The sequence below is a fragment of the Pongo abelii genome, chromosome 5 (genome assembly GCF_028885655.2).
Source record: "Pongo abelii isolate AG06213 chromosome 5, NHGRI_mPonAbe1-v2.0_pri, whole genome shotgun sequence".
Lineage (NCBI taxonomy): Eukaryota > Metazoa > Chordata > Mammalia > Primates > Hominidae > Pongo > Pongo abelii.
In genome coordinates this window covers 125,000,242-125,027,900 of record NC_071990.2, presented here as the reverse complement: position 1 = coordinate 125,027,900, position 27,659 = coordinate 125,000,242, and the positions used below count along the sequence as shown (strand labels likewise).

At 35.3% G+C, this 27,659-nt stretch overlaps 1 protein-coding gene across 3 annotated transcripts in view; it reads left to right on the top strand.

The window, feature by feature from the left end:
- The first annotated feature begins 571 nt into the window (after positions 1-571).
- Positions 572-27,659, top strand: part of TRDN (triadin) — a 428,350-nt gene continuing 401,262 nt past the window's right edge. Inside the window, 1 exon segment of one of the 3 annotated variants that reach the window (NM_001372516.1) lies at positions 572-924. In NM_001372516.1, the coding sequence (NP_001359445.1) occupies positions 903-924 (22 nt within the window). In that variant the 5' untranslated portion in view covers positions 572-902. 3 annotated transcript variants of the gene reach the window in all.

Here is a 27,659-nt window from a genome sequence, read left to right as displayed (position 1 = left end):
GTAAGGTAGTAGAGAGAATCAAAAATATAGTAATTCATCAATCCAACGTTTTTCAAGTATCACACTATAAATTCACATTACATAATTCTTATTGGCCAGTGTTCAGAAAATATTAATCTTCTACAATATGAATACTTTAAAAGAAAGCTTCAAGATTTAACAGTGGCAATTTTAAGTGTAGCCCTATATAAATAACTGCACTTGCTAAGTGGATTTGTATCAACAGGAACACAACTTTTAGAAAATTACTTAAGACTACCCTCCCTTTTGCCTGTGGTAGACATTTGGGACCCTCCCCAAACCAAATAAGGGAAAGAAGAATGTTCTGAGCATTAAGAGCACTAAGAATAAATCTGAGCTCTCACGGATAAGATTACTTTCAACTCTTTATTTCATGTTTTCTGACATAGACCCCATGATCTGTAAATATCTTAGAGAAACTGCGGGATCTTAGATGGTACTTTGTAGTTCATTTGGCTGCTGCTGCTTCTTATTATTTTTTTTTAAATTTTTTTTTTTTTCGCCTTTCTGTCTTTGGGGCTGAAGAGCTGGTGTGTCTCTGTGTGTGTTCCTCTAGAGTGCCAAAAAAAAAAAAAAAAAAAAAAAAAAAAAAGTGCTGAAGAGTCCTAGGGAGATGAGGCTATTTTTGTTTGAAGCTGATACTTCTAGCTGAGCCACAAGTACTGCTTGGAAAGGGCTTAGGTTGTTTCCAGGGGGAGAACTCTGCAGAGGAGAGGCAAAGTTCAGCAGGACAACAAAGAAGCAGCAGAAACAGCCAGGAAAACGAAGAGCCCCCAGATTTTGACACAGAACCCTCCACCAGAGTTCTCAAATCCTCAAATACTCTGCAAAGTGCTACTTGACGGGAACTTTTCAACCGACTTTTACTTTTGACGACCACCATGACTGAGATCACTGCTGAAGGTATTGCTACCATTTTCCGATAGTATCAAGTAAGGGAAAAAAAATATGCAAATTGACAGCCACATTAACTGTCGATGTGTCCATTTAAAATGTTGCTTTAAGGTAATTGCCTTGGTCAATGATTCTATACAGGATCTGAGAAGTGGATTTAGGAGCTGAGAGGCTGCCAGATCTGTGTATTGGGGGAGCAAAAAGAGGTTTCTCTTAAATTTTGCATGTGGAAACTGTTCTCTGCTATACCAAAGGCCCCACTGGTTAACAGTTGTTACTCACACCTCTATAAATAGCTATGGTCATGTAACACGATGGCTGATATCTTATCCAGCAAAAATGACAAAGTTTTCAAGGATGGAGACCACGATGAACTTAAAATATTACACGAATGCTTACTTAAACTTAAAAAGTAATTTGAAGCATTTCTGCTTTATGATATTTTTAAACGGAGACCTTAAATTTGTTTTTCCTTTCCTACTAGGGTATGTAAAACACACATACATATATATGATTTATATACGATTTAAGACATAAGTGTTCCCACAAAATTTGTATTTATTTGACCATTAATGGAAATTCAGAGATAAAGACTGGAATTCCACAAACTTACTGTGCATCAATATGATTTTTAAAATAAAACAATTAAGTGTTAGAATTCTGGTTGTTTTTGTAAATTCATTCTTCATTTTCCTCTAAATGGTAAATTATATCTTTATGTTACAATAAATATTTTCTGTTTCAATGCTTTACTGACAGCTACATACTATAATGCATATCTTCTATTTGATGGTTTTATATTTCATATATACTTCATATATATGTACATATTTCTTAGAATGAAGGAAACCTTCAAAACTAAATTACTTTGAATACAGACACAGTCTGGTTCTAGTTGAGGTAAAAATTTTGGAGGTGGATCTAAAATTTGCTTCTGACAGCTGTAAGAAAATCAGACAGGTGGTGCTCTTAACAACTTCCAAGTTAAATGCTGTGCTGGTTTGCTTTGAATAATATGACTGAAAAATAGAATATTTGTTTTTGTTTTTGAGGGTAGAAATTAGTGTGGACACACAGCAATTTCTGTTGGAGATTTTTAGTCAATATTTGTAAGAAGTGCCTTATTTGTACCTTGCACTGAGAAATTCAGTCTGACACCCCATATGGATAACAATTACTGAGAGATTTCTATGTGTTAGGTATTTTTCTCAGAATGTTATGTGTATTTACTTATTTAAAACTGACACAATTCAGTTAAGTAGGCATTATTATCTCAGTTTGGCAGAAAAAGGAACTGTAACTAAAATATTCTGTGACTTGCTCAAGACCAGCATTACTAACATTTAAACCCAGCCCCTTTAAATCTCGTTTGTGTGTGTGTGTGTGTGTGTGTGTGTGTGTGTGTTTTCTTTTCAGTGAGAGGATATCAGGTTTACTCTTTACCAATTTTAGTTCAGAATTTGCTAACTAAATATAAATAGCATTTTTCCTATTCCTTAGATATTCTGTGTCGTGTTGCTTTTAGTTTGCCTTAAAGAAAGCTATGTATAAAAACTTCTTGCTTAGCTCTGCACAAGTTATTAAGATAGCTATGAGCATCTTAATCTTCTGTTTCTCTACCTCTATTCAGGGTTTGGGCTCCCAGGGGATTCAGGAGGTCAGTTGACTAAACCATCTTGGGCTTGCTTGTGGATTATGTTCTGTAGAACTTGCATTTGATTCAAAAGACTTCTTACAGGAAAATTCTTGATTATGAAATAGAGCTTTTGTTTCTGCCTTTACTCTGCGGGGGTTTAAAAGGGCCTTGGAAGACCTTCTAGAGTTACCCATAAAAATAATTAAATCAGTAATAAAATTAAAAAGTAGAAATACCATCTAATTCTTGGGTGATGGTCATTTTCCACTTCCAGGTCTTAACAGTTCATAGGATCTATGTTATCTGAACATCAATTATGCACTTTTTTTTTTTGTTTTCTGGAATGATTTATTAATAATATTTCTCAAATGAAAATTAGACTGCCAACTCAAATGAACTTATCTTTTAAGGAAGCACAGTCATTCTTTGAGGCTATCCAAAGTTTTTTCACACTTTTTTACTACAGTTTCATGTTATCTTTGCAATTCTCACCTTTTGTGCCCTAGCTACAATTGCTTTCCTCCAGTCTTTTATAAAAGGTATACCTTTGTACAGTGCCTTAGTACAGGCTATTTTCTGAGCCTGAAATAGTCTTATTTTATCTCATCTGCTATATTTTTTTCAACCATTTATTTATTTATTTATTTATTTATTTATTTATTTATTTATTTATTTTTAGAGCAGAATTTCTCTCTGTCACCCATATTGGAATGCAGTGGCATGATCATAGCTCACTGCAGTCTCAAACTCCTGGGCTCCAGCAATCTTTCTACCTCAACATCAGAAGTAGTTAGGACTACAGGTGTGCACCACTATGCCTGGCTAATTTTTTTTTAAATTATTTTTGTAAAGACATGATCTCCTTATGTTGACCAGGCTGTACTTGAACTACTGGCCTTAAGCCAAGATTCTCTTGCCTCTGTCTCCCAAAACATTGGGAATACAGGCATGAACCACCATGCCTGGGGCTTGCAATCACTTTTGGACACATTACTGAAATGTACACACTCTATCAGTAGACCTATGCCACCTATCAACCAATTACCTTTTCCATCCATTTATCACACACACACACACACACACACAACAGTTTGTGGCACTTCAGAATATAAGAAATAACTCATTACCTTAGAAAGCTCTAGTCAACTGTCCTCATCTCAGGTTTTGGGAAGACCAGGCTCATACAGATTATATGACTCTCCCATGGTCATGGGAAATTAGGAGAGATCTGAGGATACATTTCATGCCACCTGTGGCTCATCCCAGTGCTTATTCAACTACAGTGCCTGTCGTGCCTATAACCTCACCTAGTTGCTCACATCAATTTCCACTGCAGGTTCCAAGCTGGCTTACTTCATCCAGTGGAAGAAGGAAATAATGCTAAATACAGAATTGTGTTTCAGGTACAGAGCAATAGATAAATTAGAAATAGGACAAAGTTGAACTCCAAAGGATTTTAGGGTAATAACACCTTTGATTCTGGCACAATAAATTAATAAAGATAATTATAACAGCAATGATAACATATTTATTCTGAAGACATAAGATGTCAAGCACTGTATTAAGCTTGATAAATATTCATTTAATCTTCAGGACCACCAAATGAGATAAAGACTAATATTATTGCTGTTTAGAGAATAGGAAGCTGAGGTTGAGAGAGTTTAAAGAATGTGCTAGAATTCACACAACTGTATGTGATATAGTTAGGATTCATACCCATGCCTGACCACAGAGTCATATTGGATATGTCTTCTTGCTCTGTGAGACTGTTAGGTTGGTCAATTAGGTTGTTGTTGGAGCCTACACTAGGACCATGTTACATTTAGGTAGGTTAAAAGAGGCCCAGACTGGATTACACTCAAACAGCACACAGGTTTAGGGCTATAAATAGTCCTTTATCTTCCTTGCAATGTAATGTATCCAAGTTGCTGGGAATCCTATATATAATGAACTTAGTATTTACTAGAACGCTTAGTTCAAGAAAGTTTTTTATTTAAAACGTTAGAAGAGCTTATGTCAAACTCTCAACTTACAAACTATTACATAACCTCAGGCTTCAGGAGAAGAATTATTGCACTATGTGTGGAATTCTTTCCTTACCATTAGCTGAATCATGTTTCACTGCTTCTGTAACAATCAAACCTATGAGAAGATTTGATATTCAAAATTTAGAGCAAAAATGGTCATTTATATTCTACACACCACATTGCTCCCATAGAGTCTGCAGCACAAGATTACTCACTGTTGCTCTCAAGAAAACAAAAAAAAAATCAAGAATTCACAGCCAGACTACTTAACAACTAGGCAAACAAGTTGTATCATCTAGCGTGACAGATGGTGAAATTATGAGGCGATCCAACCTATGTTTCTGCATTTACCTCATCAAAGCAAAGGGCAGCTGCTCTGGCTTAAGTGGGGATGACCTGGAGGTACAAAGGGATGTAGCACTAGTTTCAAGCCCTGGTCACTTCCGGGAGATGTTCTTGATTTTCCTGATAAAGCAACATACCACATATATTATTTTTGTCTTATAAGTACATTTTAATACTGACATTAGAAAGCTAGCCTATTCAAAAGAGAAGTACCACGATGGTGAAAGGCACAGTTAAATGAAAAGATTTGTGCATGGTTTGTTTAAGTAGAAGATTGGATTTTTTCATTAGGTAGCACTTGAGGGCAATGGACAGACCCATAGGTAAAAGTCTGGAAGTCACAGAAAAGGCACACTTTTGGCAAAATATAAGGCAAAACTCAATCAACCATTAAAATGATAGCTAGAACTGACTCTTCTGACTAGAAAGAAAGAAAAGAGAAAGCAAGAAAGGAGGGAAGGAAAAGGAAATACACAGCCTCCAATTTTTAAGAAATAGAGGGATGAGGAATATGCCAAAATCTACACCATAGTAGGCAGTAGGCTCTGGGAACCTCTACAGTACAAACAACCCAGTTACTTCAAATAAGTTCCTGGGAACAAGAACAAGAAAATCTGGAGAACAGATGAAAAGAAATGTAAAAAGTTAGCAACCCATCACAATGTATGGAATGATTGGATCATGATTCAAGCAAACAACCTTAAAAACTTCCAATGAAACAACTGAAAATTTAATATACTCTGGATGTTAGATAACCTTAATGAATAATTATATTTTTAGTGAGATAACTGTATTGTGGTTGTATTTTTAAATTACTTATTATGTGGAAATACACATTCAAATATTTATGAAGGAGGTGATGTGATATTTGAAATTTGCTTCTAAATAATATGCCCAAGAGGAAAGTAGTTGGGGTGTGGGTGGAGTAGGATTGGCCATTAGTTGATTATGTTGAGGCTGATGATGGGCACATTAAATTTCATTATAATATTGTCTACTTTTGGGATTATTTAAGCTTCTTCACAATAAAGAGTTAAGAAAAAAAAAACAGAGTTGATGTTGTTAGTAGAGTAAATCTTTTAATAAGAATTTAATTTTCATAACATATATGGGTCAGTGAATTCTCTGGTCACCAGATTTATTTGTAAGTGCAAATTACTCTCTAAATTGAACAGTGTCTGTTGTTACTGAAATGAAAACCCAATATGCTCATATTAAGCAGAGTAGTCTGGAAATATGTTTGTAAAAGCAGACAAGGAAGTAATCATTTTTAATATCTATTATAATATGGGAATCTGGAGGTTAGTTTCATATTATTGGTAACATTAATTAGAGACATTAATTAGAAACAGTTTGTTTTTGAGATAGGTCATGGGAAAACCTGAGAACAATTTGAAAGCCTAAGAAGTCAACATGATGCAAGAAAAAATAGTTCTAAAAAGTGCTATGGCTTGGAACATTGCATTTATTGACAGGGTATTAAGTATAAAGCTTTTGTATGACTATCTCTTTGAAATATCACAAAAACTGTGAAAGGCAGGTATCACATAAACCTCATTAGTCTGACTCTGAAACTTCTTGTTATTCTTTACTGCTCAAGTTCACTTTAGGAAAATAGAAAAAAAAAAAAAGCAGATTGTGAAAACCAGGAGAGTATAGTTCACTGAAAATCAGTGAGAAAATACAGTGCAGAGCTGAGAGAAAGAAGCATTAAGAAAAGAGAGTGTGATACAGTAGTAAGTGCATGGAGTTTTACTTAAGTCAGAAATTGGGGTTCAGGCACTATCACCACTACTCAACCACTCTTGGCCTGGGGAGGATGGGGCCTCAAAAGAAGGGTCATGAACTTGGTTAATTAAAAATAATATGGCCAGAGGAATTTTTTAAAATTTTACAAGATCATGCTATTTGGCAAATTAAGTTTATGCTTTTTAAATTGTGCAAATCATCCATGACACAAAATTTGCAGTGACAATGAGCAGAAAATATAGCTGTGTGGTGTCAGCCCTTGTTAGGTTCCACTAAGAAGCTTTTTCTTATAGTTTTTATTATTATTTGTAATAGGAACTATTTTTCTCCCCACCCCATAAGCACATAGTATCCATGAAAATGTTATGTTTATCAGCTTAAATGTTTCTTATTTTTTTTTCCTATTTATTTTTGGTTATCATTGTGACTGTAATTTAAAATTCATGCTACTTTTACAACGCAAAAATGAATTGAGGCTATTCAGTTATTATACTAAAGGCTTAGCAATCCACAGAGACTTAAGGCCTCCAATACTGTTGGCATTAATTTTTAATCAGTCAACAATATTTAATACGAGAGAAACATAAAACAGTGCAACTAAGCAATTTTAAAATCGTCTACATTGACCTTTGTGTTTAATATATCAATTTGAAAAGAAAATGGTTAAGCTTTTCCAGTAAAGCTTTTGGTTTTATAGTTATGCTTAGTTGGAGCTTAAAGACAGTCTTAAAACATTATTCTTTTCTTCTTTCAAACAAAAAGAAACCGTTGGGGACATGTTTAATGTATTTTTTAAAAATACATATTATCTAATGTAACACATTTAAAAAGAACAAAGCAGGGGAAAAATCTTCATCTGGCAACTATGCATTAACATCATACGATAATGTCAACTTTATGGAGTTTAGGCTCCATTTTACTTAAAGTTCTAGGAAGATTTGTCAAGGTTAAGTTTTTGCTGTCTCCAGTTCCCACCTGCCCTGGATAATATGAATGACAGGCTTGGTTTTTTACAGAGAATACTTATTTGATTGTCATGTAAATATATATTACCCCTAGTGAGGGTTATGCAGAGACAGATGAACTTCCTAGTCCAAACAGATAGTAATTTTTATCTTCAAAGGAAACCAAAAAGAGTATCCTTGGCAAATGTGCAATGAATAAAGTCTTGCTCTGCTCTATATAAGTTAATGCTCTCTAAACATCAAACATCTCCACATCTCCATGCCTGAAGTGAAGCTGTCAAAGACACACAGAACTTACAATTTTGAGAGATTCTTTGGTATGTAAATCAGCTGTTTCCTCATAAACTGCAGACTCTATCTCACTTACAATGTACTTTAAATATTACATTTAAATATATGTGGTTTAGATATTTTCTAATTTGTTATCTGTGCCAGAAGCTAGGGCATGTGGTTTTCACCCAAACAAGTTAAAGACATGATATTTTGACCTATAAGAACAAAGATAATTTAAATGGAGCAACCTGTTCTTTATAGGGGAAACTTGGTTTCATTTAGACAGCATGAAGCTGGAACTCCTTGTCACAAACCAGTTTTATCTTTGCTACGCATTTGCTGCATCATTCTCCCCACCCTGACACAGGTTACTAAAGTGTTGAGAAAAACAAAAAAAGGAAAAACTCTTAGTATTTCAAACTTAGTTTTAATATGTCTAGGGCATTAGTGAGCTCGTGGATGTGAGAGATTCAGTTTCCATTTATACAGACGTTCAAAATACATATTTAGCAAACTTTCCTTGGAAAATTGTTTGTTGCCTTTGAAAATAAAATTATCATGTGATTAGGGGAATTTTCTGTTTGAGGAAGACATTTAATATAATGTCAAGACAAAAATAAAAGATATGAAGTGGCACTTCTCTGACATTCACTGCTGGAGCTATTATTTTTGCCCATGGTTATTCTTATTTAACCTATATATTATTGCCTAGGGGAAAAAGCATACTGTAAAATCTGAAAGTTACTACAGTATAGTAAAATGCCAAGTTTGTGAATTTAAATCTGCAGAAATATTAGGCATTGCATTTAGAAAAAGGCAAGTTACCTCCATCTGAAATATAACAAAATTTTAGATTCTATGGTATTAATTATCAACCTAGATGTAGATTTATAAAGCAGTTTGTCATGGCAGAGGTTTGGTTTTATTCAATATTTTAATACCTATTATGTACCAAATTGAATGCCTGACAATGTGGACACAAAAATGAATAATAAAAGGTCCCTGTTACATTGCAAAACAAAAAGAGCAAAAAATAATAATGAGAATAAAGACCGGGCAGATTTTAAAACATTTGATTCCAATTTGAATTGCAGGCATGTCTCTTTCTATTGCACTTTGCTTTATTGCATGCCACAGATATTGCATTTTTCAAAGAAAATGAATAAAGCTATCACCACCATTTTTCCAACAGCGTGCATTCACTTCCTGTCTCTGTGTCACATTTTGGTAATTCTCACAGTATTTCAAATGTTTTCGTTATTGTAATGTCTGTTTTGGTGATCTGTGACCGTTGATCTTTGATATCAATATTATAATTGTTTTAGGTCACCACAAGCTGCCCCTATATAAGATGGTGAATTTCATCAATAAATATGTGTGTTCTGACTGCTCCAACAACTAGACATTCCCACTATCTCTCCTTCTCCTCAGGCTTTTCTGTTCCCCGAGACACAACAATATTGAGATTAGGAAAATTAATAACCTACAACAGCCTCTAAGAATTCAAATGAAAGGAAGAGTTGCATATCTTTACTTTCAATCAAAAGCAGAAAATAATTAAGCTTACTGAGGAAGGCATGCCAAAAGCCAAGATAGGCTGAAAGTGCTGAAAGCTAGGCCTCTTGCACCCAACAGCCAAGTTGTGAATGCAAAGGAAAAGTTCTTGAAGGAAATTAAAAGTGCTACTGAACACATGAATGATAAGAAAGTGAAACAAACTTATTGCTGATGTGGAGAAAGTTTTAGTGGTCTGGATAGAAGATCCAACCAGCCAGAATTCTCTTTCAGCCAAAGCCTAATCCAGACCAAGGCCCTAAATCTCTTCAATTCTTTGAAGATGCGGAGAGGTAAGGAAGCTGCAGAAGAAAAGTTGGAAGCTAGCAGAGGTTGGTTCATGAGGTTTAAGAAAAGAAGCCATCTCCATAACATAAAAGTGCAAGGTGGAAGCAGCAAGGATTGATGTAGAAGCTGCAGCAAGTTATCCAGAAGATCTAGCTAAGATCATTGATGAAGGTGGCTACACTAAACAACACATTTTCAATGTAGACTAAACAGTCCTCTACTGGAAGAAGATGCCATCCAGGATTTTCAGAGCTAGATAGGAGAAGTCAATGCCTGGCTCCAAAGCTTCAAAGTTTAGGCTGACTCTTGTTAGGGAATAATGCAGCTGGTGACTTCAAGTTGAAGCCAATGCTGGTTTACCATTATGACAATTCCAGGGCTCTAAAGAATTATAATAAATTTACTTTGCCTGTGCTCTGTCAATGAGATAATAAAGCCTGGATGACAGCACATCTGTTTACAACATGGTTTACTGAATATTTTAAGCCCACTGTTGAGATTTACTGCTCAAACAAAAAAATTCTTTCAAAATATTTCTGCTTATTGACAATGCACCTGGTCACCCAAGAGCTCTGATGGTGATATACAAAGAGATTAATGTTGTTTTCGTGCCTACTAACACAAGATCTATTTTGCAGCTCATGGCTCAAGAAGTAATTTTGATTTTCAAGACTTATTTTTTAAGAAATACATTTTGTGGGCCAGGCTCGGTGGCTCATGCCTATAATCCCAGCAATTTGGAGGCCGAGGTGGGTGGATCACCTGAGGTCAGGAGTTCAAGGACAGCCTGGCCAATGTGGTGAAACCCTGCCTCTACTAAAAATACAAAAAAAATCAGCTAGGCGTGGTGGCAGGCACCTGTAATCCCAGTTACATGGGAGGCTGAGGCAGGAGAATCACTTGAACCCAGGTGGCGGAGGTTGCAGTGAGCTGAGACCGTGCCACTGCACTCCAGCCTGGGGAACAAGAGCAAAACTCTGTCTCAAAAAATAAAATAAAATAAAATAAATTAAAAATTAAAAAAAAACACATTTTGTAAGGCTATAGCTGACATAGGGAGCAATACCTCTTATGGATCCAAGCAGAGTATATTGACAACTTTCTCAAGAATTCACCATTCTAGATGCCATTAAAAATATATTTTTTATATTACAAATTTTCTTTTTTTATTTTTATTATTATACTTTAAGTTCTATGGTACATGGGGAATTGAACAATAAGAAATATTTTTGATTCATGGCAGGAGGTCAAAATATCACCATTATGTAAAAAGTTGATTCCAACCCTCATGATGACTTTGAGGGGCTCAAGACATCAGTAGAGGAAGTAACTGCAGATGCAGTGGAAATAGCAAGAGATCTAGAATTAGAAGTGGAACCTGAAGATGCTGCAATCTCATGATTAAACTTGAATGGATGAAGAGTGACTTTTTTGTTTGTTTCTTTTGAGCCAGTGTCTAGTTCGGCATGCACTGGCACAGTCTTGGCTCACTGCAACCTCTGCCTCCTGGGTTCAAGTGATTCTCGTGCCTCACCCACCGAGTAGCTGGGATTATAGGTGTGCATCACACTGCCAGGCTAATTTTTGTGTGTTTTTGTAGAGACGGTGTTTCACCATGTTGGCCAAGGTGGTCTTGAACTCCTGGTCTCAAGGGATCCACCCACCTTGGGCTCCCAACGTGCTGGGATTACAGGCATGAGCCACCGTGCCTGGCCTAGGAGGTGCTTTCTATGAATGAGCAAAGAGAGTGGTTTCTTGAGATGGAACCTACTCTACTCTTAATGGAGATGCTGTGAACATTGTTGAAATGACTACAAAGGATTTAGAATATAACATAGAGTAGAAGATAAAGCAATGGCTGGGTTTAAGAGGATTAACTCTGATTTCAAAAGAAATTCTCCTATGGGTAAAATCCTATCAAACAGTGAATGTCATATACCACAGAGACATCTTTCATGAAATGCAGAGTCCATCGACGTGGCCAACTTCACTGTTGTCTTATTTTAAGTAATTGCTTCAGCCACTCCAACCTTTAGCAACCATCACCCTGATCAGTCAGCAGCCATAAATATTAAGGCAAGACCTTCAATTAGCAAAAAGATTATGACTCACTGAAGGCTCACATGATTGTCAGTATTTTTTAGCAATAAAACATTTTTTATTTTCAGTTTTGTTGGCACAGAGTAGGTGTATATATTTATGGGATGCATGAAATATTTTTATACAGGCATACAATGAGTAATAATCACATCAGGATAAGTGGGGTATCCATGACCTCAAGCATTTATCCTTTCTTTGTGTTACAAACAGTCCAATTATACTCTTTTAGTTATTTTTAAATGTACAGTGAATTACTGTTGACTGTAGTCACTATTGTGCTATCAAATGCTAGATACTATTCTTTTTAACTATATTTCTGTACCCATTAACCATCCCCACCAACAAAGTATTTTTAAATTAAGGTCTGTACATTGCTTTTTAAGACATAATGTTATTGCACATTTAATAGACTAGAATACAGTGCAGACATAACTTTTATATGCACTAGGATACAGAAAAAAAATGCGTGATTTGCTTTCTTGCAATTATTTGCTTTATTGCATGGTATCTGCAAGGTGTGCCTTATGGTGCTTGATGTAAAGAATGTCATATTATTGTTCATAAATCTTATGATTAATTATTTCACTTTGAAACTTGCTGAAAATAATTTAGTATAAGTAAAGAATGTCCTATTCTTAACACTGGTAATTCGCAGTGCACATGACATTATTGTGAAGGTGTAATGATTTTTCAAGGAGTAAGGAGACCAAGAGTACATTTAATCAATGCAGAAATGACAAAAAAAAAAAAAAAGAAAGAGAGAGACAGGAAGTAGGTGAGAATTAGTAGTCTGTGGGATGTAGCCCTGGAATGACTGGGGTACCAAGTTACCGTGCCAAGAAATTGGGTAAAAGTCCTGATTTAAATACTCAATTTTCAGTCAGGCACACTGTTGCTGTAATACTATAAAAGCTGGATGTTTCATGTTTCTGATTCGTTTTTAAGTAGTTATCATGTTTCCTAGTTCCCTGTCATCCCATCTGAGTGTTCTCCCATTATTTGAACCTCTATTGCTCATTTCCATCCCCAGATATGCTACTTTGAGCTTACTTTGTATGTATACAGACCATTTCCAGTTCATGAAGAAATAAAAAAATATAATACCAGCTGTCAGAAAGGTAATCATTAAACAAGTTTCTTCTGGCTTACGAAGAAGAATCAGTTGCTAAAGTAAAACCAAATCTATCGGCACGGTTGTTCTAAATACTATGAGAACTAGTGGTCAGGCCAGTGGTCTTGTAAAAAGTTGCAGTAAAAGCATGACAGGGTCTATAGACCAAGCCTCTGAAAATGTGAGCAGAAAGTACTTAGGGTAGCAGTAATGACTAGATTAAGGCAATAAGTCAGCAGAATTCTCTAGGGCCTTTGTTCGTAGTGACTGAGAGTTATATTAGAAATAATAGTTCTGACAGTTTCCAGAAAATTTTGGCTACCTCTTGAATTAAGTAGACCAGATTTCACTGCTCAGTTTCTGCCCAGTCCCTCAGGATTTGAAGTGTCTTGCTGGTCTGGCTAGAATGATGTGCTATACTGTTGTGGTATGGGTCTCTGTTTTTGAGGGACATGAGCTCTCAATACCCAGGTACTTTGAGACATAGTATTTTATCTTCTTCCTATCACTCTGTCATTTACCTGTGAATGGAGAGGAACAAAAAGTCTGACCCCCTGAGTGATAATCTTGCACCTAACAAACATCACTTGTATATATTTTTGGTATTTACTTTTGCCAGGTACTGTTTTAATTCTAGGGATGAAATGGAAAATATACAGAAATCTAGTCCTCAAGAAATGATGAGATAATTGCATATGTAACTCTCTGATACTGGGCTGCCAGTTCAAAGTTTCTTGAAAGAAGTATGTAGAAAATTATATACAAAAATTGTGAGATAGGTTTCTTGGTTTCTCGTCAAATTTAAAATAGACAATGTTTACATGTATAAAGCTATTAGGGAATGAATCAATATAAAATAAATAAGCAAATCAACTGTTATGAGATATTACTATTGGGAAAATCTAAGAAGCTAGGAGAATGGATGGATTTGGTTGATCAGGGACTGACATAAAGGAGGAGAATTTATGTTAACATTTGAAGAATGTTTCTAAATTAAAGGACAGGGACACAGAAGAAAGAGCAAATAATTAAGTTTTTAACAACATCCCTAGATCCTAAAAATTCCAGGTTAATTCATCTTAGAAACAAGTTTTTGATTTTTTAAACTAAATTAATAAATATGTTGATCTTGGGTTCAGTAAACACAGCTGAAGGAGACACATTTCATTGGCATTCAGGGTGGAAAAATTTGTTGCAACGATCTTCCCCAAAGATCGCAAAATAATTAGTACCCAGTAGCACCTCTCACCATAATTTTGACTCCATAAACACCCCCAAAATTTTCCTATCAGAGATGATAAACTACACCACAGTTAACAAGAACATAAAGATGAGCATAGATGCTAGTGGTAGCTTCAAAGGAGATGGGATTGAAATCCTCAACTATGAGAAACTCTAAGCTTAGTTATCTTTCAATTTCATATATAAGATTCTTTTTATGTCAATAGAGGGGATTTGGATTGGTGAGAAGGTCATTTTGCTTCTCCAATCAGTTATTTGTTTGCCTCAATTTGCTACTTATAATTCTATAGTAGAAAGGGGGAAAAAAAAAGACAATAACCTCAGGGAAATATAGGGCAAAAAGATTCACAAACTAAGTGGAATGACATACTTCCTCCTTGAGAAAAATCAGTGAAACGTGATGACTTATTTTCTGTGTCCTTGAGCTAACTAATGAGTTGAAAAGTGACAGCATAATTTGAGGAGAGGCACAGGTGGAAGCAGTTCTGATGGGTAAAGTGAAAGAGAGTGCTTTGCTAAACAGACCGATAGAGTTTTACACAAGCTAAATAACAAACCTCAAGGTGGATTACATGTCTTTTACTTGAGAGTCACCCTATATTGTGTCATGTTGAACTCTACATGTTTGCTTAGAATACCTCCAGAGTTTCTTTAATCCTTCACAATACTATCATGATAACAAATGTATTCTCAAATCATATAAAAACTTGCTTAAAATTAAGTTGTTAGGTAATACTGAACTAGAGGCCAAAATGCGCAAGAACTCTTTATATAAGTGTAAAAAGAATTAGGACACTGTGGTGATTACTGAATAATGCTGTCCCGCTTAGTTTTCAAGAGAACAGCTGTCTCCTCAGTTCAGTGTTTAAAAACATACTATGAGTCATCATCATTTTTAAAATATTTTTCTTAAAAATTCATTTTAGTAAAATACAGACTCTGAAAGGTTCATAACTCACATATGCGGTTGACCCTTGAACAACACAAGGGTAAGGACACTGACTCCCAAGTCGAAAATTCACATATAACTTTGACTCCTCCCAAAACTTTATTAATAGCCTACTGTTGACCAGAGGCTTTACCAAAAACATTATTGATTAACACATATTTTGTATGTTATATGTGTGTGTGTGTGTGTGTATGTGTGTGTGTATATATATATATATATATAGACAGACAGAGAGAGAGATAATTACAATGAAGTAAGCTAGGAAAAGGAAAATGTTTTTTAAGAAAATCATAAAGAAGACAAAATTTATTTAGTATTCATTTAGTGGAACTGGATCATCATAAAGACCTTCAACTTCATCGTCTTCATATTGAGTAGACTGAGGAGGAGGAAAAAGAGGAAGGATTGGTTTTGCTGTCCCAGTGGTGGCAGAAGCAGAAGAGCTTAAGGAGTTGGAAGGGGAGGCCAGAGAGCCAGGCATATTCGCTATAACTTTCATTAAAAAAGATTCTCACATAAGTGGAACCACACAGTTAAAACCCATGTTGTTCAAGAGTCAACTGTCTTTATATATCATTTACTAAGGAGTAATGGAGTTGATATTCACATAACCAACACCCAGATCAGGGAACTATTTCCAGCACATGGGAAGCCCATCTTCATCTATCCATACTTTGATTCTCACTTTGGTGTCGCTTCCCAATTAAGGCTCCTCTTTCTTTGAACTTTCCTCTCCAGGGAATCAACTTCTTTGGTAACGGTTTTCTTTCTTTGCTTTATAGTTTTATGACCTCAACTTCGATAAACAACATAGTTCTGCTAAGTTTGTTCTTTATATAAATGGAGAACATGGCATGTATTGTTCTGTGTTTTGCTGCATTAATTCCTCATTCTGTTTATGAGTCATCTATGTTGTTGTATGTAGCTAGAGTTATTCTTCTTTCTGTACAGTGTTCCATTGCATAAAAGTCACTGTTTATCCAATGGATTTTTGTTTCAATTGGGGGAGGCTATGATGAATGATATTTTTATGTTCTTTTTTTAGTTTTAATATCTATTATTCTATTATCAATGTATGTTTATTTCATGGCACTATGTTCTATGGTGAAAAGTTGAATTCAGCATGAAGAAGACACCATGCTCACTCAAACTGGGTTGTTTAGTTGGAAAATGTGGAGAAAGGGTGACCTTGTGGGTATCTCCTAGAAATGTCCTGTTTTTTAGAAGAAATCGATCTAGTCTCAAAAGATATATAAAATGGATGTTTGGAGGAGCAGAGAGAAAATGAATAAAATCCTATGGACTTCTCAGAGTTTTGTCACTGAGACAGTAATCCTTACCATATAGCAACCCCTTTTTGAGACTGTATGGGCAGCAATGTAAAAATTGACATGTAGAGTGAGGCATTCAACTAATATTGATTGAATGTCATGGCCTCATTGCCAAGCATTTTACTTGCAGCTGGGCCAATAGCAATAGACAAAAAAGGTCCCTATTTTCCTGCTGCTGTCAGAACACTCTCATCTTATGACTAGAATCTCCATTGTCACCAGGTTCTGCACCTTGCTGTCCTGGCTGGCGCTGGTGAGTTCACCTGAGTTTTTGCTTGTTGAGGCTCCTCCTTCTAGGATCCTTGGTACACTTTTATCCAATGGACGTCATCTTTAATTTGACTTGCTGGCTTTATTAGAATGTTGCTATTGTTAACATTCAGGCAAAACTTAGGTTTCCACTCCTACTCTTCCTGCTTTTAGATGAAGACTGCCCATCTTTAAAAGGTGACAACTTCAGGCAGTTAATTTTATCCACTTTATGTTTAGTTTGCTAGCTTAAGCTCTCAGAAATTATTCAATATTCAATTTAATGGAAGGAGGTTTTACTGAGGTAGAAAGCCTAACTCTGCCTCAGTGTGTGAGAAAAGAAGGATTAAAAGAGAATCTATCTCCATTTATCTATATTGTATTACCTCCAAAAATGAAAATTAAAAAAATATTCAATTTTTAAAACTTTGTGAAGAGCATGGGTATACCAGACATTCTCTTCTGTTTTTTTGATTGGGGTCAAAATGTATGAATGCATGTGAGCTATCTGGACATAACAACTTTGAGAAAATTCCAAATAAGTTTTATTCTCCCACATCAGAGTTTGTCAATGTGTAGTCTCCAGACCAGCAGTGTCAGCATCACCTGGGCACTTATTGGAAAGGGACATTATTGGGATACATCTCAGACTTTCGGGATCGTAAACTGTAAGAGGAGAGTATGGCCTAGTGATCTGTGTTCTAACAAACCTTTTAGATCATTCTGATACATGTTGAAGTTTGAGAGCCACAACCCTAGTTAACTACATAAAGACTTTTAAAACAAATTCCCTACTGCTTCCAATTAATTAGGGATAAAAATCCAAATCAATCATGTAGTATAGTGGCTTAAAACTCACAATAACAGAGGATTCTTTTCATGATAAATTTATGATTATGCACAAGCAGATTCTTTTCATGGGCAATGGAAATCTGAAGAATGGAGATGGAGGAAAAGAAATCAAAGAGAGAAACTATTTGCCTGGAAGAGAGCAAAAATGTGTGGAGGTCAAGAGCCCAACATGTGCACACTGAAACTGATGAACTTTTCCCCATAATCAGCTATTTCTCTGGACCTGCAGGGTTCTGTTTTATTTATCTGGATGTGCAGTCTCTAACTTTGGAGTCCTCATTTCTTGTATTCACCTTTTCCTTTTTCTTCTCATTTAAACTCCAGTTATTTTTTAAATTAGAACTCCTGTTCTAATTTAAACTCCTGTTATTTCATATACGGATGTCTGTATGTGGCAGATCGTATTTTTCAAAAGTGGCTGCAGCAAGATTTCCCATCTCATGTGTTCTTCTTATACTGTGATCTTGACTCTTCTTCTCTTGAGAGGTGAGGTCTATTTTTCCTCCCGTTAAACACAAACAGACTTGTATAACAGCTTCAACAAAGAACATACAGTGAAAATGACTTCCAAGGTTAGATCATAAACATACCAGACATATCCAGGTTGCTAGTTTGGGATATCTGCTTTTGAAACTATGCTGTGAAAAAATTAAAGCAGCCTGGAAGCAGGCCCATAATGAAAGAGACCAAGACCTTGACCTGCAAACCCAGCCAAGCTTCTAGCCAACAGCCAGCACCAACTTTCCAGCAATGTGAATGAGTCATCTTGATAATGGATCCTCTAGTCCCCAGTTAAGCCACCACATGTGACAACTGTGGAGAAGAGGCAGGTCATACCTGCTGAACTCTAACCAAATTACAAATTTCTGAGCAAAATAAATGATTATAGTTGTTTTAGGCCACTAAGCTTTGGAATCTTTTATTATGCAGCTACAGATAATACATTATATTAGCATCTTTGTAATCTCCTGACTTCTAATGTATCTTGCAATCTTGCACACTAAGTTCATAATACTACATTATCCAATGAATAATGGTAACTTATTTAGTGTACAGTTGTTTCAGCCAAATTCAACATGACGCTAGGCAATTTTACAATTGTGATACTTCTTCAGTTTCATCATTGATTTATTTACACATTCATTCCTTTAGCAAAATATATTTAATAAATGTTGATTATTATAATAAAATGTTTGAGTTACTGGAGAGAAATTCATAAAAAAGAACAAGGAAGAAGAGGAGGAGAGAGGGGGGAAGAAGGAATAGAATGAGAAAGAGGAGGAGGAGGAGGAGGAGGAGAAAAAAAAGCAGATTCTCAACTAAGGCTGTCACACAACTTGATGATTTTGCAAATGTGAATGGGCATTTTTTAAATTAGAATGCCCAAAAGATACACAGTTGTGAGCCATGGATTTTGAGCAATACTTAATTTCACTGAGCAGGCCTAAACAAACTGTGCATAAGAAAGTGCTCACACAATGTCTACTGATGAAGAGTAGTGAGAATATTGGTTGTGGTATGCAGAATAATTGTCCCCCAAAATATTCATGTCCTAATCCCCAGAATCTGTAAATATGTTACCTTACCTGGAAAAGAGAATTTGCAGATGTGATTTTATTGAGGACCTGGAGTGGGAGAGAGGACCCTGAATTATCTGGGTGGGCCCAATAAAATCACAGAAGTCCTTAAAATTGGAGAACTTTTTCTGTTGGTGGTCAGTGGGAGATGCAATCAGCTAGTACTGGCTTTGAAGATAGAGGAAGAAGCTATGAGCCAAGGTATGTGGTAACCTATAGACGGTAGAAAGTACAAGGAGATGGATTCTCTCTAGAGGCCCCAGAAAGGAATGTAGCCCTGAAGACACTTTGATTTTAGCCCCTTGAGACCCATGTTGGACTTCCAAGTACAAAATTGTAAGATAAATTTGTGTTAAGTTTGTGGTACTATGTTATGGTGCAGTAGAAAACTAACATACCAGTGTGTATCTGATTACTGTAACTCTCTCTTACTCACTAGGAGACAAATTTTTAGAGGGCTTATATAAAATTAGCACAGGAGAATGGTAAATTTATTTTTCCTGGGCCCAGTGCAGTGGTTCATGCTTGTAATCACAGCACTTTGGGAGGCCGAGACGGGCGGATCACCTGAGGTCAGGAGTTTGAGACCAGCCTGGACAACATGGCGAAACCCATCTCTACTAAAAATACAAAAATTAGCCGGGTGTGGTGGTGGGCACCTGTCATCCCAGCTACTTGGAAGCTGAGGCAGGAGAATCACTAGGACCTGGGAGACAGAGGTTGCAGTGAACTGACATCGCACCACTTCACTCCAGCCTGGGTGACAAGAGCAAAACTCCGTCTCAAAAAACAAACAAATTTATTTTTCATGAAATATTTTTACATAAATCTTTTAAAAAATAAATAGTCTCCCTTTTATGTTAGCAATCTGAAACTAAAAAGGAGTTCCTTTATCAAAGTCACAGAGCTCATCATTGTGAAAACTAATGATACATCGACGAACAAGATTATTCTTTCTGTAGCAATGACTTTCAAGCCAAGAAATGAAGTTACCTAGCAAGTAACATTTTCCAGCTAACAATCAGCAAAATTAGAGAGGCACTTTATTATTTTTTTTCCACTAATGGATATTTGAAAACCTTAGGAGACTGTAGCTTGTGCAATATTTATTTCTTCTTAATATTGCTACATTGAACCTGCTTCCATTCAACTCAATGAGCATTTCTGAAATACAAACTGTGACTTGTTCTATAATTGATGGTGTTTGTATATATATTCAGCCACCTACATGCGATATATAATATATATTATCTGCGTTTTAAACTGAACTTTTAAAAACGACCCCTCTGGTTCTTAGGCCAGGACACCTTGCCCTACTTTGGAATGGCTATCCTTTGCCTTCCTGGGCTGGCACACATCAGGAAGCTATGTACATTTTCAGCTGGGTAAGAGCCTATTAATAGAAAGCTGACACTGCTGTGGTTAAAAAAAAATCAGGTCAGAGATTAATTTCATGAAACCCATAGTCATGTCAGCTAAATATGATCTGTTTGAGGTAGGCGAATGATGTGTGATCACTCTGTTGTTCAAACTCAAATAAATATGTCTTTCTTTTATACTTGCACCATGAAATATTTTTTCATTTGTCTAGGAATTCTAATCCTTGCATAAAATCATGCAGATTTTAAACTTCTGCAACAATGTTTGTGCTTAAACATCTTCCAAATAAGACTACTTAGAGAAAAAAAAAATGGTGATCAGAATGTGGGATACAAGAAGATATGACAAGGTGATTAACTGAATTTGTTGTAAAAATAAAAGTTAGAAATAGAAATTTGGAATAAGCATAAAGTTAGGTTTGCAGGAAAGCAAGTTGTATCAGTTTGACCTGGAAATACTGGATGTTATTTAAAGGCAGAATGTAGACATACCTTTGATGAGGAGTATTAAAAGAAAATATTCAGGAAGGAAAACAGCAATAACAACAGAGCGAAATTGTAAGTGGTAAGAAATCATACATACATATTTATACAGCATTTACACAGTATAAATGCATATGAATAAATATGAAGTATACATATATTTGATTTGTGATGCACAGAATAAAATGTAAAATTAAAGATTTTAATAAATATTGAGTTCCTACAACATATCAGACACTGCATGAAGCACTAAAAGAAAATATTTGATTATATTTTTTTGCAAACCTGCTTTATAAATAATGTAAAGTATAATACATCTTATGGATATAATTTTCGTTTTTGAGATGGGGCCTCACTCTGTTACCCAGGCTGGAGTCCAGTGGCATGATCATAGCTCACTGCATCTCAAACTTCTGGGCTCAAGGGATCCTTCAAAGTCGCTACAAGCACAGGCACATGCCATGACACCCAGCTAATTTTTTGTAGAGACAGGATCTTACTGCGTTGCCCAGGCTGATCTCAAATTCCTAGCCTCAAGCAATCCTCCTGCTTCAGCATACCAAAGTGCTAGGATTATAGGCTTCAGCCACTGCCCCCAGCCTAATTTTTATAGGTCTTTTTTGCTTTATTATATATTTTTAACTGACACATATATGTGAGTTGCATGTGATATTTCCACACTTACATACAATGTATAATGATCAAATCAGGGTAATTAGCCTGTTCATCACATCAAATATTTATCATTTCTTTTTGTTGGGAATATTCAAAACCCATTATTCTAGCTATTGAAAATATGCAAAAAATTGTTTTTAATTATAGTCACTTTACAATGCTGTAGGACAGTAGAACTTATTCCTCCTATCTAGCTGTAATTTTATATCCATTAACCAACCTTTGGCTATCCTCACATCCCCACACTTTCTAGCCTCTAGTAACCACTATTCTACTCTCTACGTCTATGAGATCAACTTTTATAGCTTCCACATATAAGTGAGAACAAATAATATTTGTCTTTTTGTGTCTAGCCTATCTCACTTGACATAGCTCATCCACCTTGCTGTGAACGACAGGATTTCATTCATTTTAGGGATAAATAATATTCCATTGTGTGTGTGTGTGTGTATATACACGTTTTTCAAATGTGAATGGGCGTTATATACACACACACACACATACACACACACATTCCATTATATATATATACACACACAGACGCATACACCACATTTGCTTTCTTCATTCATCTGTGGATGGATACTTAGGTTGATTACATATCTTGGTTATCATGAATAGTGCCACACTAAACCTGGGAGTGCAGATATCTCTTCAACATACTGATTTCAATTCGTTTGGATATATACCAAGTAGTGGGATTCCTGGATCAATGGTAGTTATATTTTCAGTTTTTTGAGGAAGCCCCATACTATTTTTCATAATGGCTGTACTAATTTACATTCCCACCAACAGTGTGTGAGAGTTCCCTTCTCCACATCCTTGCCATTATTTATTATCTTTTGTCTTTTTGATAATAGACATTCTAACTGGAGTGAGATATCTCGTTATGGTGTTGATTTACATTTCACTGATGATTCGTGATGTTGAGTATTTTTTTCATACACCTGTTGCCCATTTGTATGTTATCTTTTGGGCGATGTCTATTCAGTTCATTTGCCAGGTTTTTAATCACACTATTTGTTTTATTATTTGTTTTTGCTATTGTTTGAGTTTCTTGTATATTCTGGACATTAATATCTTATAAAACAAATAGTTTGCAAATCTTTTATTCTTTTTTTGTTGGTTATTTCTTTACTATGTTGATTGTTTCCTTTGCTGTGCAGAATCTTTTTAGTTTGATATAATCCCATTTGTCTATTTTTGCTTTTGTTTCCTGTGCTTTTGTGGTCTTTTCCATAAAATCTTTTCCCAGACCAATGTCTTAAAGGAATTCTCCTAAATTTTCCTGTAGTTTCATGGTTTCAGGTCTTACATTTAAGTCTTTAATCCATTTTGAGTTAATTTTTGTTAAATTTTAATTAAAAATTAAATTTTAATTTAAAATACATTTAAATTAAAATTTTAAATACACTTACATTTTTCAAAAATATTTGACCATTCTGCAGTTATAATATTGATATAAATATCTTTAATAAGTGTAATTAAAAATAATTTTCTAAAATTGTATTTTTATATATAATAGTGTAATAGTCTAACAGTAGCTTAAAGTCAGTAGCTAGTTTTAATAGTTCTATTCTAGAATAACATTGCAAGTATGTTTTATTTTCTAAATTTATGTTTTGTATATCTTTGAATTCATATTAAAAGGGTCAATTTGAGGGGTTTTTTTCTTTGTTTTTTTTTGTTTTTTTTTTAATGAAGCACTGTCCCACAGTAACGTTCTTATGTTCATCATATGGTAGGGAGTTTAAAGCAGGAAGTGATTTATACATACCTACAGCCATACCTCCCAAACCTTAACGTGTATATGAATCACTTGAGGATCTTGTCAAAAGGCAGGTTCTGATTTAGCAGTTCTGGGATGGAGCCTGAGAACCTGCATTCCTAACAAGCCCCCCAGGTAATGAGGAGGCGCTGGTCTTAGACGACAGTTTGAGTAGCAATATCCTAGAGCATCTTAAAGGGTGACTAGAAAATAACTCTGCTTTAGCTTCCAGTCTCTACATTTCAACTGAAATGAATAAACCAGTGGATATCCTGTGAGAAAGGACCAGAGGAAGATTTTCTTTTATTATTTATCTTTTATGTGACTTTCGAAAGAATGTATATGAGCCTTTTTAAGAAGGAAAGTTCACAATACTGGTTATTTGTGTGCCATCCAACTCATATTCATTATGTTTATGTGGTATAAATTGTTTCAATCCTGCCAAATCTAAAAACAATTTTTTCACCCTTCAATGATACTTTTATGATGGCTTTGGAAGGCTTAAATGTTTTAAATGGATATTAATTGTAAGACATTTTATTTTGATGCTTTTTAACACTTAAATATTATCAATTACCATCAATTTATATTTTCTGAATATCATCTGGTTTCTTATATTAGGTTTGACACTTCTGAATACATTTCTCTCTACAATGCACTGCAAGCTGTCTCCACGCTTAATTAAAAAAAAAAGTTTCAACCAAGCTCTGAATAATTGAGTTCATTTAGCAGAATAAAATAGTGGATTAATTAATAGTGTTACCTTTAATGGATTAGTGTTGAAAAATATGCTCATCTCTCTTTCTGTTAAGAGTGATAAATTTTTAATTCCTTGTAATAATTAGGAAACATAAAATGTGCAAATATATGTTGAAATGTATTCATTAATTAAACTGATACCAAATCATTACGTTTATTTTAATTGAAATTGGAAATGTTTCCCAGTTTTAATGTAAGTTGAGATTTTGCTCATGGAAAGTTTGGCATTAGCTGACCATTCCCAAATCATGAGTCTGTTTTCTAGGATACTGTTGGCACACAATATGAGCCTCAGATTTGTTCAATGCATAAAATTTCCCAATGCTTTGGTAAGTGAAGGATGATGTAGTCGTCCTTTGTACTTATTTTAGGTCATTAACCAAATATACCACTTTTCCTTGTTATTTGATACATCTAATTTTATGCTGTATTCAGTTATTGATTTTATTTCTATGATGAGAAAGAAATGTCATGATAATAAGTAGGTGGAATTATAGAAAAATAGAGTTGGAATGAATTGAAGACCACCTCAAGCAGTTTCATATAAGACATAAGTGTAATTCATGTTAAAAAATTATGTGCCTGGAGACTGCTTCTAGTCTGTCTACTGTCCCTAGGCAGGAATATGCTTAAACTGTGAGAAATTCAAAGAAAATTAATATCTACCCTATAGTTAAATATTTCCATGCACTGGTACTCAATATTTTCCTTAGAAAACTACTTGTGCCTAACCATACTTATGTCAAGATGTCTTCTTCTAAGCCAGGTGCAGTGGTGCGTGCCTGTAGTCCCAGCTATTTGGGAGCCTGACGTGGAAGGATCCCTTGAGGCCAGGAGTTCAAGGCTGTGATACACGATGATCAGGCATATGAACAGCCACTGCACTTAAAAGATGTCCTCTCCTAAATCTCTCCTGTTAAGATTTAACACAAGTGATTCTCCTTACTCAGTCTCCCGAGTAGCTGGGAGTAGTAGTAGGCGCCTGCTACCACCATGCCCAGATAATTTTTTTTTTTTTTGGATTGCTGTTCTTTTTTTTTTTTTTAATTTTATTATTATTATACTTTAAGTTTTAGGGTACATGTGCACAACGTGCAGGTTTGTTACATATGTATAAATGTGCCATGTTGGTGTGCTGCCCCCATTAACTCGTCATTTAGCATTAGGTATATCTCTTAATGCTATCCCTCTCCCCTCCCCCCACCCCAGATAATTTTTTTTTCTGTATTTTTAGTAGAGACCGGGTTTCACCATGTTGGCCAGGCTGGGCTCAAACTCCTGACCTCTCAGTGATACACCCGCCTCAGCCTCCCAAAGTGCTGGGATTACAGGTGTGAGCCATCTCGCCCGGCCCCCTCTTCTATTTTCGAACTTGAAAATGGCAGATCACCACTGTCTTTATAGAGACTCTTTGTTTTGTAGAACACTAATCTTAAACATCGTTCTTAGCTTTTGACTTAAGTTGAAAGATTTGAACCAAGAAAAACTTTTCTTCATATGCTGTATATTATTTCCAGACTTTTAGTCATATTAACTTCTTATGCACAAATCTCAATAGTGTATTTTGGGAATGTGTAGATGTGATATTTCAAACTTTATTATCAGATAAAGCAAAGGTTCTGACTGATCCAAAAATCTCCACCAAACTAATTAGATGGAATGCCAGCCTTGATTCTGTGCTTGTGCTTACTGACTAAATATCAGCTCTGTGTATCAAGAATATTTGGTGAAAAAATTGTATGAAGAGTCAGACAATCATAGATCTAAAATCCTGTACTCACAATGTGACTTATCCATGTTATCTTTCTGAAATGCAGCTTTTTTGATCTATGATAGAAGGATTACAATGACAGTTCATATACTATATATATGAAAGTACCAGCACCGCCTTATACATAATAGGACATCATAAATATGAATTTATTTCTTTTATCTTATGTTGATCAAACAACATTATGGGAGCTCTAAAGAATTATATATCTATATAGGTGTATGCATGAATCATACATACATAAAACGGATAATACATAAAAATTATTTCATTTTTATTTATTCATAATAGTAAAGATTATAATGTCCCTCTAACTTAAGCAGACTACAGTGTGGGCAACTGTTACATTGTTCTTTTTTGCCCTCTCATATCTTGTGAATATAGCATAATTTTTGTTCTACTCAATTCAGTTCTCTTGGTTATTCCGAAAGTATTCGCATTTGCATTTATCAGATTTAGAATTTAAAGTAAAACCTTATTTTTATACATTGAGGTTTTACTTTTCAATTTTCATTTGCATACTAATCACATTTTAGTATTTTACAGGAATTATGAAGTTCCTAAGTAAATTACTTCTTTCAGCTCTAAGAATGCTCACAAATGACTAAGGTAAATAGAGTCTTCTCAGAGTTGATTTAGCTTATTGGGCCCTTGTGTTATTTTTCTATTGTTGTGCTACAGTGTTATCACACTCAGCAGCTTAAAGTAGCAGTCTTGATTATCCCACAGTTTCTCTGTGTCAGGAGTCTGGGTGTGACTTAACTGGGTCTTCTACTTTGGGGTCTCTCAAATCTGCGGCACATTTTTAGGATCTGATCTGCTCTCCTAGATGTATTTAGACTCTAGGAGTCCCACTTTGGTGCTCAAATAAACCTAATGCAGTTTTTTCCTTTTGTTAAATGTTATGAAAAACATGAGAGACCACATTCATTTAACTTTGTTTCCAGAGAGTCCCCATACTTAAAAGAAAAAGAGGAGGCATTTGGTGTCTGGTCTTGCATTAACTTCTACTCATAGTCCAACTGTCGCTCTTTAAAATGAAGGTACATTATAGGCTCTCATAGCATGGATATGTCTCATTTGTAGCATTTGTCACAGATACAATTGTTCATTTATATGATTACTTAATAGATATCTCTGTCACTTACTCTTGGCCCAGTAAAGACAGAGACTATGAAAAAAATTGCTTACCTTTTGTACCCAAGCACCTGGCAGAATGCTTGGTACATAGTAGGCACTCAGTCAATCATTGCAGAGTGAGTGAACACATAGCCACATGGAATGAGAGTCATCAGTAACTCAAAGTTCTTCCTGGGCCACATCAGTGATGTTACCAAGCATCAGGAAGCAATAGAGGCTGCATTGATTTGAAGTTGGGACCTGTTTTATGGGAAGAAAGAAATTCATAGTGAGAATGGTGCATTACTATGGCTGAGCCATGTTGTTCTTTGGTATATTCATTTTTATCTCGATTTTCTCTAACATTTTTAATACCCTGGCACTTACTGAGGCATCATTAGACATGACACGTGTTAAACTTCAGTATATTTTGGAGACTCTTAATAGCTATTGCAAGCAAGAAATCATTCCGTTCACTTGCGAAGTCAACTGGACACGTGAAAATTAAAGCTATTTTTGAAATCACTTGTGGTTGTTCCTTA